Source organism: Micropterus salmoides, unplaced genomic scaffold, assembly GCF_014851395.1.
Source record: "Micropterus salmoides isolate LMB-PRFRI ecotype aquatic unplaced genomic scaffold, ASM1485139v1 Ms_hic_scaffold_10, whole genome shotgun sequence".
Lineage (NCBI taxonomy): Eukaryota > Metazoa > Chordata > Actinopteri > Centrarchiformes > Centrarchidae > Micropterus > Micropterus salmoides.
The window spans coordinates 31824386-31839638 of NW_024040041.1; the positions used below are offsets into that span (position 1 = coordinate 31824386).

The 15253-nt window shown below is 43.8% G+C and overlaps 1 protein-coding gene across 1 annotated transcript in view; it reads left to right on the forward strand.

Annotated features, from left to right (window-relative positions):
• LOC119896539 (transmembrane protease serine 9-like) overlaps positions 1–15253 on the forward strand; it is a 115646-nt gene that overhangs the window by 59931 nt on the left and 40462 nt on the right. The window contains exons 2-3 of the mRNA XM_038710004.1: positions 9319–9339; positions 9485–9647. Of these exons, the coding sequence (XP_038565932.1) occupies positions 9319–9339; positions 9485–9647 (184 nt within the window). The remainder of the gene's footprint in view (positions 1–9318; positions 9340–9484; positions 9648–15253) is intronic.

The window sequence follows — 15253 nt, forward strand, 5'->3', positions numbered from 1 at the left end:
CATCCCAGAGCGACGTCCCATAAGCACCACTACTCTCACTAATACAAACAGTATGCATGTACATTTAATAGAGAGCATTCAGAAGGACTGCTTAGGCTGTGTGCTATCAACACTGCAAAACTTTAACAGCCAATGACAGTTAAAGGTGGGCAACACTTTGTGTTGAAAAGTGGTGGAGACAGAGACAGGGCTCAGATTAGAGTTGCGACAAAACACTCCAGAATATTGGGGTCAAGAACAAGACTAGAAGATATTTTAATAAAGAAATATTCATTGATGAAAATATATGAGCATTAAACATTTAATTTCCTGCATTCTGGAGACATTTCTCTGCACCAATTTATGGTGGAAAAGCCTTCATTTATATAAAGGGGAACACAAAATTCAGGTGGCAGGTGACAATTTAGAATATAAAATTATAATTGAATAAAATACACTAATCAGTAAATTAGTATTATTTTGGAAAATGCAGATCTGTTTTTTTCTATGCATGCAAGTGGTGGAGACATGTCCCCAGCATCCCCAGTGTATTGACACCTATGCAGGTGGGGAGAATTGACTGATTTTCTAATGTTTAGTGTTAATAACCATCTAACTCAGCCAGTTAGGAATTACATGAAGACTTAGATGTTATGTGAATCTGGTCCCTGGAGCACAGGTTTTATCAGCTAGCAATTTTCAATGTACATGTAAGAATGTTCGTTGCAACTATTATTAACAATAATGGAAAGGAAAGCTGAGGCTTATCAGTAGCAGTAATACCAATGAACATAAGCCTATGTGCATCTAACATGGGAAGAAAAGTGGTTCTGCCCCTTCTGTGTCAAAACAAAAGTCTTTCAAAACAAAACTGTGGAGTTGTAGACTTTTCTATTTTTGCAATTTTGAGACATTTAATTTGCCAGTGAAACATAAAGTATTATGTTACTCAATTAGATTAAATATTATTAATGCAGCCTGTTCATGCAGCCTCCTCATTAGTTTTGTTGGCATACTTATATGTGAAACCTGGTGACCATTGTGAGTAAAAAGCATCTTCTAAAAAGCATCTTTTACTGCCTTTCTTGGGTTTAATTCTTTTGATGAACCACCAGGGAAAGGCAGTGCTTGCTCTGTTCGTACCTATATATAGTAAAATAAAAGGGAAGTTGAGTCATTTAGTTTTTCTCGTCTCAGGACCTCACAGATTTTCCCCAATACCTGGAGGATGTGCGTCCGTGCAGGGTTTGAGGACTGATTATAGTATCAAGGCTGGCCCCAGTCACCTACCATTAATCTCTGTTCAAATAAATGCTGGACTGTCAGGACAAAGCAGCACACCACTCCTTCATCCAGCACAATAAAAGGGCCCTGTTTCACAATATCACTTTTGGATATTTACATCATGATTTATGAAAACCACACCTTGTGGCACTGCTTTTGTGGATAAGGATGATGTACGTATGTCTTTTAATGCACATTTATATCATATACAGTATACTGTACAACAGTACAGTAAAGCAAGGTTCTCTTTCACTTCCATATGCCCTTAAATGATTGACAAGCATAGTGGGTGAGTGAAGACTAAAACCTACTGTAAATGTTGTTATAATCTTATATTATACTAATAGCTATTTATACTAGTTCCTCCTCCAGGCTGTGGTTAGAGCCTTTACAGTAGATTTAGCCAGAGCCAGGATGTCACTGTGCCAATACAGCCTCCTCCTGAGAGCAAAACATTCCCCTTGTAGCGTTTTACATCTGTTTGGTTACATAAAGTGGGGTGTGGGGTGTGGGTTATGTGTGCATGTGGCAAAATCAGCAGGTTAAAAAGCTGGAACATTTGAAGGTCCATGCCGAGCATTCAGATCTAATAGTCTTCATTTCCACAGGCCTCCACTGGTTTTCACATCATAAAACGTTGCACACAAGGAGAAGGAGGTCAGGCATATTATAAATATGTATAAAATAAATTGTTATAAAGTAATTCTGTGGTACTTTTTTGGACTACTGTGTTCCTTAGGAGAAAGGTTAGCTTAGCACTAGAAGCAAATAAGCAATCTTGGGAACAAATCCATGATCTAATCTTTTATTTTAACCCATGGGATTTAATTTTTACAGAGCATTTCTTTAAAAGAGAGACATGTGTTTTGACTGGAAAGGTGATTTATTAAACATAAATATTTAAAAATCAGGTTTTGGGCAGTTTTATTAGCTGCACAAGCTCATACAATTGTGTGCCCGCTGTTGGAGAGGCAGGGTGGAGCTTACCTGAGAAGTGAAACTAAATTGTGGCATTACTAGGCCGAAAGCCTATGGAAACCCTAACTAATGCACAACCTCAAATTTAAACAGCTAGCCTTGTTATCAAACTAGAACCATTGGTTAATATTTTGTTTTATCAGTGTTATTAAGCAGCTAGCTATCAATGCACAAACACGTTAGTTTTGTTGTTTATTTTATACTAAAGGGGAGTGTGGCCAAAGTCCCCTAAACAGAACGAGAAAGTCAGAGCACACTGTTCAGTCTTCTCCAGAGCTGCCAGTTAACAATCTGAGGAGTCAACAGTTTGATGAACACCAAGCTTTATTTTAACATTAAGCCATTAATTCACAAACACCTCAAAAGAAAACCTTCTGAATAATACCTTTGTCACGTCACAGAATAGGAACAGGAACTTCTAATGACATTTTCTCACAGCTGATACAAATGGGGATCGAGTTCTCTTCCTCTTAACATATTAACATACAGCATTAAATCAATCTGTCCACACACATCCCTCACACTGTCTTAATGTTGCAACATGCTTTAGTCTCCAGAGGGATACCAGGCAGGGTTACCCACTCTCTCCCTCGCTATTTGCCATTTTTATAGAACCGCTAGCAGCTGCTATCAGACAAAATAATAATATTAAAGGAATTCAAACCGAAAATATATGCCTTTATGCAGATGATGTATTACTTTTTCATACAGTCTACACAAACTAACTCACAAACTTCTCTTTCTGAGACAATCACACTTATAGATAAATTCTCATCCATCTCAGACTACTCCATAAACTGGAGTAAATCCATAGTTTTACCTGAAAAGTGTGAGTGTATCTACCACACCGCTAAAGTCTGGGAATATTAAATATCTGGTTGTCAATATTTCCTCCAGGCTGTCAGAACTGACATGGCTAAACTACACGCCTTTACTTAAATCAATAGAGGATGACCTTGTACGGTGTACATCATTACCTATATCACTCATGGGAAGAGTCTCCACCATAAAAATTATAGTCCTACCTAAAATCAATTACCTGTTTTCATTGTTACCCACCAAACCCTCTGCTGTCTGTTTTAAATGACTGGACTCAAACATCAGCTGTAGGTGGGGGTCTGTGGTCTCCCTGGCTGCGGGGTGTATGGTGTATGGCGCCGGCTGGCATCTATCCTGTGCAGCGCATTAAATGCACTTACTTTTAATACTTTTAATGCTGCAAAATTATTCATGGATACCATGTTTTTTTGGGGAGGCATCTGTTGGTCTGGGAGTCACACAGCCTCACACATAGACACAAACAAATTTAGGTTGTCCCTTATTCCTGATGCTTTTCTTTCAGTTACTTATTTAAATTAATTGTTATTATTCCAGCTCTCGTGGCTGTGCTGTGTTGCTTATTTATTGTGCCTGTCTGTTTCTTGTTTTCATTTTTCTCTTAGTTGTCTTAATATGTCAGCTGTTTATTGCTGCTCTTCGGCTTGTTGTCTTTTATTATTATTATTTTTTTATTGTTTTTGTTTGTTTGTTGTTGTTTTTCTCCTACCCAAGTCCCCCTTTCTGTTCTATTACAGGTTTTGTTGCTTTCTGCAATTGGTTCTTCCATCTGCTATTCCCTGTTGTCCCCACCTTCCATCCCCATTCTCTTGCAGGTTTCAGGGTCATACTCTATACAAGGCTGCTGGGCAGGACAGGTTAATAAAAAATAAATAAATAAATAAAAAGATAGAAATGGTTCGTTCTAAGGTAATAAAAATGTAATTATGTAAGGTCTGTATACACCTCTGAAAACAAAGTTATGTATATTATAATAGATCCTCCATGTATATGTCAATAGATCTTCCTAAATATTACATACTTGACCTTTAAATGTTAAAGGGAATCTAAGTGGGAAGAAGGTTCTGTGATCTGGTGTGACCAAAATTGAGATTTTGTCCAAGAGACAAAAGAAATCTGCTTATACAATACAATACAAAAACATGAAAATGTCCAAGGAGGTGAATACTTTGTACAGTCACTGTTTGAAAATACACACCTCCCCATCATTCAGGCGTACATAATAGCTACTATTTTTACACTTCTTTGTCTTGTTAGATGAAGAAATCTGAGCCTTTTACAAAGCCCTGCTGAGAGACATACCTGAAGTGATGGATGCACAGAGATTGCAAGAGAACTTTATTGTGTTGACATTGTTTACTGGTTCATCCTGTCCAAGCTGTCAGGCCCAGCAACACCTACAGGAACAGTTATGTGGTGTATATTTCCGTGTCAACTTCATGATGTTTCCTATGGAAGAAATTAAATGTGTCATTATTTGAAACTTCTGTGTGCAGGTTCCTACCCAAACGGATATAAATTAGCTCCACCTCGTCCATGTACAACGTTAAAATGCTGCTTACGACTTAATACATCAGTAGGGGCGGCTGTGTAAGTTTGGCGATTCGATTCTTCTCCAATGTCCTTGGGCAAGATATTGAAAATTAAATTGCTCCATCGGTGTGTCCATCGGTGTGTGGTTGACATACTGTAAAAGTGTATTTCAGTTTATTTTTAATAAAAAGTAACTGGAATCAAAGATTACCTTAAAGGAGGAAACGGTACAAATGAGTTGTGACAGTTGAGGACAAATACATAAGCCACAGCTATAAGACGTCTGACAGGTGGTGGATGGCATTCACTCAGAATTCAACCAGACTTCTGTGCAGAAATATAGAATGTTGCTAGGTGAGATTCATGACTGTGAGTGTATTAAAGTTTCACAGTGTTGTTTCTGTCTTCTGGAGGTGTCACCTGAGACTTTTTAAATTTAATTTTTTTAAAGTCAAATGAACCTCCCCATCTGGAAAGATGTGTCAAGATTAACTTATGTTTTAATCTGTAAACGCAAGATAACTGTCAGTTATTAAATTGAAACCATATGAAAAGTTTAGTTCTGGTGGACTTAAAGCATCCTGGCTGTTTCTTTTTTTTCTTTTACTTGAGTAAATATTCTTAACTTAGAGACGTGACATTTTTTGTGAAACAGGTGGTAGGTGAGGTGAGATGCCTGTCATTGGACAGGTATGTGGATGTTGGAGGTACACTGAAAGGGAGGGAAGAATAGAGAGGAAGGGGAGAACAAGGGTATATATATTGATGCAGAACTGATCATATAGACTTACAGTTATGGCTTTCTACAAAGTGATCTGTTTGGCGACTCTGCTGACTCTCTTGACACAAGGTAAGGTCCCTCCCCACTGTACACACCTGAACCAATCATGTTTGAGATCTGATGACTGCTGTATGAGGAGGAAATCTTTTAATTAAGTAAGAGTAGTTGTAAGAGGAAAAAGTATCACATGCAAATGGAAATCCTGCATTCAAATTAAACTTAGCAGTGTATTTGATCTCTTAAAGTTTCTGTTTTTATTGCAAGGCTGTGTGATTTGAATTTAAGCCATTAAACGGAGAAACGAGTTTTGGCAGCTTTTTGTGTGCCTGAGTTTTCATTTTGTTAGAAAGTATTTGTTGTTTAAAGTAAAATGATTTAACATTATTGTAGTCTTCTCCCACCTTTATACAATACCTCTTTGACTAATTTTAAAGAGGATTTGGCATTAGTTATTTAAAGAAACATGTGGTTTGTAGAAACTAAGTTGATGTGACAAAAACATTCAGTCAATCCAAGAAATAGCAGATTACAGTTTTTTTTTACAACTGCTGCACGTATTCAAAACTATGTCACCTTTTTTCAAAACTCTCCACACAATTCCCAAAACTGCACACACAAAATGCAAAATGCCTCATGTGTCCTTCAAAATGAAAAAATACATTCAAAATGCCATAAAAACATCCCAAGATGAAGCACTGGCATGCAAACAATTTTTTCATAACAAATTATTGGATATACCATTTATACACTGCTGTTCTAAATCTCTTTTGATTTTTATAGGATTATATGTACATTTCCATACAATGTTCTTGAGTGAAAGTAATCTGCTGAGAGGTGCTGAAAAGCACAATGTAAACACCAAAGCAATGTTGAAACAATATTTATGAATATTTATTTGACAAAACATTACAGTTGTAACAGTAGCACAGTGTTTGAGTGGAGAGCTTCATTCTGACCTGAAAATAGGATGTTTGGGGAATTGGGTGAGAAGTTGTGGATTTGTGTTTAGAGTTTTGAGGAAAAGAAGCATAATTTCAAAAAATGAGTTTCAGCAATCGTGAATAACTGTAATACTTATTTTACAATACTGTATTGCTGAAATAACCATTAGATTGTTGCGACCTGTTCTAATTTGTGAAGGTTCAAATTATGGATGCCAATGTAAAGCAACTCAAGCTGGGCTGAACTCTCAGTGCAGCTTCTCTCATTGTGGTTGATCACCTGATCAATAAGTGTGACCCTGATCTCCTCCTCCTTGAACTTGTCCTCGTTGTCATCCATTGTTCAAAACAGGTATTGTGACCTTTGACCTATGTATAGGTCTACTGTATACTAAAGCGGTGGTTGGTTAGTGATTAGTTAAGCAGTTAGTGTGAGGAGTCGGTGTGTGACCTGGGGCGAGTTCACTCTCAAAACATTTAACACCGGTTTGCAACGTTTTCGGATTGAACGAAACGATGTTTCCTTGCAACATTGCGCAACATTCTGCAACGGGCCTTGAGGTATGTTTTCTTCTGTTAGGTGGGCATGTCACAGGTATTACCCAATCAGCAGCGACATGTTTGTAAACACAACGGTGTTAAAAAGGAACCACCGTTTCCGTTGAAAAAAACATTTCGCTACGTTTTGTCGGCGCTGAACTCGCCCCTGGTGAAGAAGAGTAGTATTTTCATTGGTTGTGTTTTGAAAAGGAAAGCGAGTCACTTCCTGTTCGACTTTTGTGTCTTAGGTAGAGAATTGTGTGTACTGTTCTGAAAAAAGTGTTTTATGCAATTGAAAACTGAGTTAAGGGCTGAGAAATAGCTTATGGTCTTGAAGATTTGAGGTAAAGTTTTGCTCTTTGAGTGAGAGGTTTCAAAAATCGTGTGACTTGTAAAGATTTTGTGTAAACAGTCGTAAAAAACTCTAATTCTGCAACTTAAAGCCACCTTAAAAAGTGACATTAACATGAATGTGGAATGTGAATGGCAAAACATCACTTCAATAGGCATTGTTGTATAAATTGATCCTTAATTTAAGACGTTTAAAGAGACATTTACGCTTCTATTCAGGAGGTATGTGGATTTATTAGATAGATCAGAGCAGCAGATGGGTTTCAAGTTAACATGGAGCCAGACCCCGTTATGTCCCTGATTGCAGAACTTTGACTGAGAAGAAAAAGAAAATTTGTTCTCTGAGCAGTGAGCAGAGTGAGCCGTCATGTCACAGTAAATCCTCTTGTTCCTGAATGTCGCAGAAATTGAGGACTCAGAGTGAGTGATTAAGTTTCTTTTATTAAAGTATGTAATCACCCAAAGTTCAAACAGATGTAGGGCAATATATACACATTTTATGTATATTCTTTACTTTTTATATGATATGATAATGTTTGATTTTCATCTGAAGCAGAATTATTTAGTAATTCATATAAAATAGTATTAAATCATACTTTAAAAAAAGTTCAGGATGAACTGAAAGCAGCCTCTCTGTTCAGGAAAGTAAATCATTAAAGCAGAAACACATAGCCTATAGAAATCTATTTACGCATGATCCATCAGGGGAGCTGCCGTCTTGTTAAGAGGAGTCGAGCTCCCCCGTAGTTTGCACCCTGTCTACAATCTCAACCATCGGGTTCCCGCAACAGAAAATAATGTTACTCTTACTCATGGATTTGTTTTTCTGGTGCCAAAATGGTTTGCGGTGTTGGTGAGTTATTAAATAAACAAAACGGCAATTAATTTCGACTTAAAATGCATTGTAACGCGCGTTATTGAGATTGTAATGGGTAAAATATTACCAAATTTTATTTAGTAATGCGTTATATTACTGCGTTACAGCAAAAAGCAATACATTACTGTAATTGCGTTACTTTTGTAACGCGTTACTCCCAACGCTGTCACCCACCCAAACAAGCAGTGGAGGGAGGCTTCAGCAGACTACGCTGGATGCAGCTTATGGTAGAACTAGATAAACAAAAGCAAGACAAGCGATTAAACGCCACAGTGAAGCGGAGAGCTACACACTGCATGCTGATTAGTATTGGGGAAGAGTCTAAGGAACGTTCTTAAAATCACAACGTAGTCGCTTGGCCCTGCGGGGTCGCTCTACGCTCCAGTGATTGGACAGGGAGACGAGCGCTCCGCCAGTAAACGGCAGGGGATCTATGGAGAGTAACCATGGCAACGGTGTCTTTGCACTATACAGCTGTAGCCTATTTACCTTAAATTAAAATTATAGGCTACGTAACTTTACCTGACAGGCCTTCATCTAGTGTTGCGGGGATGCTCTGCCAAACCAACTCCAGATCTTTATCAGTGTGTAGTCAATGTCACTGACTGGAGAACCTAACATGTTTTTGATGGTGGGGGAAACTGGAGCACCCGGAGGAAACCCATGCAGACACGGGGAGAACATGCAAACTTCACACAGAAAGGCCAGGACGACCGGGGTTTGAACCCACGACCTTCTTGCTATCCACTGGACTACTGTGCTGATAAAAAAAAACACACAAAAAAATAGATTTATATACATTAACCTGTTGCTCAGAAGGTGCATGTTATGATGTTATGATCGTGGCTCTGGACTCTAACAAGCTATAAAAGGTAATGCCCTGGCAGTGGCAAATAGCTTTGGTTTTATATTTGATTTGATTACATTAATGTTTAAGTTGAGATTTACAAGAAATATTTTATTGCTACTGTGTAAAGGGAATACTGCTGGTAAAAAGCAACTTATTTGTTTAAAGTGTTTGCAAACCTCATGTTATTGCACTTTTGTGTATATAGCAGTACATTTAAATTAAAAGTGCGCAGTACACTACTTTAGAATTCATTATTCAATTTTCCGCATAACAATGCGATAAAAATTTGAATCGTTACCCAGCACTTGTAAATATAAATACAGAGTTGTTGTTTCAAGAGTGTTTGTTGTTTGTTTTCTATTTTCAGAGTCTCACTCACAACTAAATGGTAAGTCTATGCTCACTTTTTTACTTCCTGTCATTTGGGACATTTCAAACGTGCTTTTTTTGGATAAAAATGTTGTTCATAACTTCATTATTGTTGACTGTCAGCCCCGTATTGCTCACTCTGTCTTTATTGTCTCTCTCCTCAGTGTGTGGTCGGCCTGTGCTTAACACCAAGATTGTTGGAGGGCAGGTGGCCTCTGCAGGCAGCTGGCCCTGGCAGGTCAGTCTGCGAACCTCTGGGTTCCACTTCTGTGGAGGAACCCTCATTAACAATCAATGGGTGCTGACTGCTGCTCACTGCTTCTACAGGTAAGCACTGAGGGTAGGGCTGCGAAAAAAAACAACATGCCACGCAGTGGTGTAAACATCCTTTCTAACAACCTGGAGGGCACGACCCATCCAAGTAGCTCTAGAGATGAATAGAAGGGTATTTGAGTGGCCCAACAGCCCATCTGGTGTGACTGGAGGCCCAGACATATCCTAGTTAAAGCCCCTAAAATTGCATTTTTTACAAATGTAAAAATGTGTGAAAACACTGTGACTCCCTAATTCACTGTAACTTTAAATCAATTTATTTGTGCTAAATCTAATCTCTATATGCATATCAAAGATTTTTGTATTGAATGTGTATGTGGTTTCTATTTGTAGTCTAACGTAGTAGGCTTTGGTTGCATGCAGGTACACAGCCAGTGTGAGATCAAAAGGGAAGCAATGCATTGGCCGAAATGCATTCTCTGAACCCAGAATCAGAAGTAGCTTTATTGCCAAGTAGTGTTTTACACATACAAGGAATTTGGTTTGGTGTTAAGGTGCTACACGCAGACAGAGATACAGCTGACATAAATAGATGAATAAATAAATAAATATGTAATAAACAAATGCAAGTTATATAAGAATAACAGACAAATAGAGAAAAATAATACAACTGTATAAAAATAACAATGGAACAACAACAATTTACAATTAACAACAAATATGTGCAATGTGCCAGGTTTGTGCATGATATGACATGAAATGATATTTACATGTGCAGAGACGATTGTTTTATTTGAGGGGGGGGGGGGGGTGATTGGGGGACCTGGACCTTGTTGATGAGGCTAGCTGCAGACAGGTAGAAGCTGTTTTTGTGGCAAGAGGTTTTGGTCCTGATGGGCCACAACCTCCCGCCAGAGTGGAGAGTCTGAAACAGTCAGCTGCAATCTTTCCTGCTCGCCTCAGAGTCCTGGAGGTGTGCAGGTCCAGAAGTGATGGAAGATTGCAGCCAATCACCTTCTCTGCAGGGTGAATGATGCGCTGCAGCCTGCCCATGTCCCTGGCAGTGGCAGCAGCGTACCAGATGGTAATGGAGGAGGTGAGGATAGACTCAGTGATGGTGGTGTAGAAGTGCACCATCATTGTCTTTGGCAGGCTGAACTTCTTCAGCTGCTGCAGGCAGTACATCCTCTGCTGGGCCTTCTTGGTGAGGGAGGTGATGTTCAGCTCCCACTTGAGGTCCTGGGAGATGATGGTGCCCAGGAAGCGGAAGGAGTCCACAGTGGTGACTGGAGAGTCACACAGGATGATGGGGGAGGGTGGGGCTGTGCTCTTTTTTAAGTCCACGACCATCTCCACTGTCTTCTGAGCGTTGAACTCCAGACTGTTCTGGCTGCACCAGGTCACCAGATGGTCGATCTCCCACCTGTAGACGGACTCATCCCCACCTGAGATGAGCCCAATGAGGGTGGTGTCATCTGCAAACTTCAGGAGCTTGACAGACTGGTGACAGTGCAGCTGTTGGTGTACAGGGAGAAGAGAAGGGGGGAAAGAACGCAGCCTTGAGGAGATCCGGTGCTGATGTTCCTGAATCAGAGACATGTTTACCCATCTTCACATGCTGCTTCCTATCTGTCAGGAAGTCTGTGATCCACCTGTAATTAGAGTCAGGTACGTTCAGCTGGGAGAGCTTGTCCTGCAGCAGGGCCGGGATGATGGTGTTGAAAGCAGAGCTGAAATCCACAAACAGGATCCTGGTGTAGGTTCTTGCCAGCCACCACTGACTGTGGCCAGTCAGCTAGTTGGCAAGGCGTTCATGGAGTGGGGGGATTTAGGTTTGTGGCTGGTGATCTGTCTGAATCCTCTCCAGACAGAAGCTGAGTCATTCCTTGAGAACTGGTGTTGTAGTCTCTCTACATACAGCTGTTTAGCATCTCGCACCGCCTTGCTAAATCTGTACTTTGACTCCTTAAACCTGGCTCAGTCCCCACTCCTAAATGCCTCTTCCTTTTCCAACCTCAGCTGTCTGAGTTTAGCTGTGAACCAGGGTTTGTCTTTGTTATAACTCACCCTGGTGCGGGTTGGAATGCATCTGTCTTCACAAAAGCTGATGCAGGACGTCACAGCCTCTGTAAACTCATCCAGATTGTTAGTAGCAGTCCTAAAAACATCCGAGTCAGTGCAGTCCAAGCATGCCTGGCTTACAGTTTATGATTAAAAATTCCAGATTAGGAGAACAGTGCTGCTGAATCACTGTAACGTCGCTACACCAGCCATTGTTAATATAAAACAGACACCTCCACCTTTGTTTTGCCGGAGTGCTCTGCGTCACGGTCCGCTCTGTACAGTTGGAAGCCAGCCAGCTGGAGCGCAGAGTTCGGTATCAGTTCACACAGCCACGTCTCCGTGAAGCACAGAACAGAAGATGAATAAAATTCTCAGTAGCTGAAGTTCATCCAGTTTGTTGCACAGTGAGTGCACATTGGAGAGAATCATTGCCGGTAGCGGTGTGCGGAGTCCCCGCCGGCGGAGGTGCATGAGCGACCCGGCTTGTTTCCCTCTCTTATGCCGTAGTCTTATGGCGCTTCATTCAGCTAACAACAACTAAAGAGCCCTTCACCAAAATGTCCAATAATTCCACAGATGACGCGAGAAAAGTGGGAAATCAATCCACTGGAGTTGTTCCCCTGATGTTCATGAGCTCTTCTCTGGTGAAAGAGCTCCGGGAATCACAGCCGAAAACTGAGTTAACACAAAAAACAAAACAAAAGAAAGCGCACCTAACTCCGAGGCAGCCATAGACAGCGCCATCTTGGAACCACATCAACAACCCATTGCCTATCGTCGGACAACAATTTAGCTTTTATTAGCTTCGTAAACTGGCTACTTGTGAAACATTTAAGGTGTAGATGTCGTCTCTCCACTCCATTCTTGCGTCTCAAGTTGCTAATCGGACTGTAAACAGTGTACCCTGGCAGAAAAGATTGTTTGATGTAATAAAAAACAACTTTGTCACGATCGTGGTGTGGAGGCAGGTTGGAGAACCCAAACGCAGGACACAGAGCGGAGCAGGTATGGTATAACGAAGGGTTTTAATAAACAAACAAAAGCGAGCACACTTACAGGTGAGTGGCTGAATAACAGAAATCCAAAAATCCAAAAGTACAGGGAGAGGAGAGGAGACGAGACGAGACGAGACAAGCAAGGCTGGTTACAGGCAGAGAGTACACACACGACAGACTGGGGGGTAACATGAACAATGACCGGACAAGGACAAGACAGAAACACCAGGTATATATACACAGGGACTAACGAGCAGGGCGGGAGCAACACAGGTGACAGACATGAGACTAACGAGGCAGAGAGAGAGAGAGCAGAGGAAAACAGAGAGACTAGACATGACAAGCAGACTATATAACAGATACTGGACACTAGATAGGACAGAACCCAAAACTCAACATACCAAGGCAGATACCAAACTCAAAAGTAAACACAAAGGATGGCCAACCGGCAGAGCGTGACAGTACCCCCCCACCGACGAGCGTCTCCAGACGGTCAACAAAACCCAAAACAGCCCAAAAACAAGGCACAAGCCGGCCCAGGGTGGGCGGAGGGAGGACAGGAGGAGGGCCAGACCAGGAACTCTCAGGAGGGTGGCCAGAGGGCAAGGCAAGGGGGCGACAGAGTTCGGGAGATCGCACAAGCAGGCCAAGGGGACAAAACAGTCCAGGGGAACCACCCAACAGGCAGATCATGCCCAGGAAACAGGGCAGGTAAGGCGCTTGGCCTAACATGCAGGGCAGGGCAGAGGGGCAGAACAGTTCAGGAGGCCGTCCCGGAGGGCGACCCAGGAGGCCGTGCAGACCAAAGGGGTCACGGAGTTCAGGAGGTCGTCCCGGGGACGACCCGACAGGCCGAGCAAATCAGGGGGAAAACACAGTTCAGGAGGCCGTCCCGGAGGACGACCCGACAGGCCGAGCAAATCAGGGGGAAAACACAGTTCAGGAGGCCGTCCTGGAGGGCGACCCAGGAGGCCGTGCAGACCAAAGAGATCACGGAGTTCAGGAGGTCGTCCCGGGGGATGACCCGACAGGCCGGGCAAATCAGGGGGTAAACACAGTTCAGGTGGGCGTCCCGTGGGACGACCCATGAGGCAGGGCAGAACAAGGGGGCCACAGAGTTCAAGGGGTTGGCAGGACGGCCAACAGTGAGGCAGCAAACCCACTGGGGGCCGAGCAGGAGGCCGATGGCAAGACCTCTTCGGAGGTCGGCACCCAAAACTTGGGTGCTCTAGAGGCACAGCTGGGCTAAGGACCACCGGCGAGACAGCTGGGCTGAGGACCACCGGCGAGACAGCTGGGCTGAGGACCACCGGCGAGACAGCTGGGCTGAGGACCACCGGCGAGACAGCTGGGCTGAGGACCATGGACCGGACACGAGGAGCTGGAGTCGGCCTGACCACCGACTGGACAGCTGGGCTGGGGACCATGGACCGGACACGAGGAGCTGGAGTCGGCCTGACCACCGACTGGACAGCTGGGCTGGGGACCATGGACCGGACACGAGGAGCTGGAGTCGGCCTGACCACCGACTGGACAGCTGGGCTGGGGACCATGGACCGGACACGAGGAGCTGGAGTCGGCCTGACCACCGACTGGACAGCTGGGCTGGGAACCATGGACCGGACACGAGGAGCTGGAGTCGGTCTGACCACCGACTGAGCACTAGGAACAGGAGTCGGCTGGGCCACCAACGGAGCTGGTGTTGGTCGGACCACCGACGGGAGAACAGGAGTCAGCTGGGCCACCGGCGAAGCAGGTGCCGGTCGGACCACCGACGGAGCATGAGGAACAGGAGTCGGCTGGGCCACCAACGAAGCTGGTGTTGGTCGGACCACCGACGAGGGAACAGGAGTCGATCGGACCACCGGCGAAGCAGTTGCCGGTCGGGCCACCGACGGAGCACGAGGACGAGGAACAGGCTGGGCCACCAACAGAGCTGGTGTTGGTCGGACCACCGACGGGAGAACAGGAGTCGGCTGGGCCACCAACGGAGCTGGTGTTGGTCGGACCACCGACAGGGCACGGGGAGCGGGAACCGGTCTGGCCACCGACGGAGACCTTGGAAGTGGTGTCAGTCGGACCTTCGATGAGGGACCAGTAACAGGTGTCGGTAGGATGACCGAGTGAGACCTGGGAGCAGGAGTAGGCCAGGGAACAGGCAGGCGGCTAGCAGCGCTAGCAGGCCGGGGATCAGGCAGGTCTGATGTGGAGCTAGCAGCGCTAGCGGGCCGGGAATCAGGCAGGCGGCTAGCCGTTCTAGCAAGCCAGGGGACAGGTTTGTTGCCGACGGGTCGCTGATGGTGACCTCGTCGCCTCCGATGACCACCACGGGAACCCGAAAAGATGGCTAGGCGACTCCCTTCAAAGGACGACTCCGGGGAAAGCCTAGCCTCCAGGCTATCAGGCCATAGTGTAGCTGCCCGTGCTGCCTCTGACTCCCTGGCCTTCATGGTCAGGTAGGCCAGGAGAGTCATAGTCCCTGAGTCCTTGGTAGGTAGGGCAGGCAGGCGGACGGACAGGCTAGGCGGAGGACTAGCGGCGCTAGCCGAGCAGGATACAGGCAGGACAGGCGGAGGGCTAGCGGCGCTAGCCGAGCAGGAT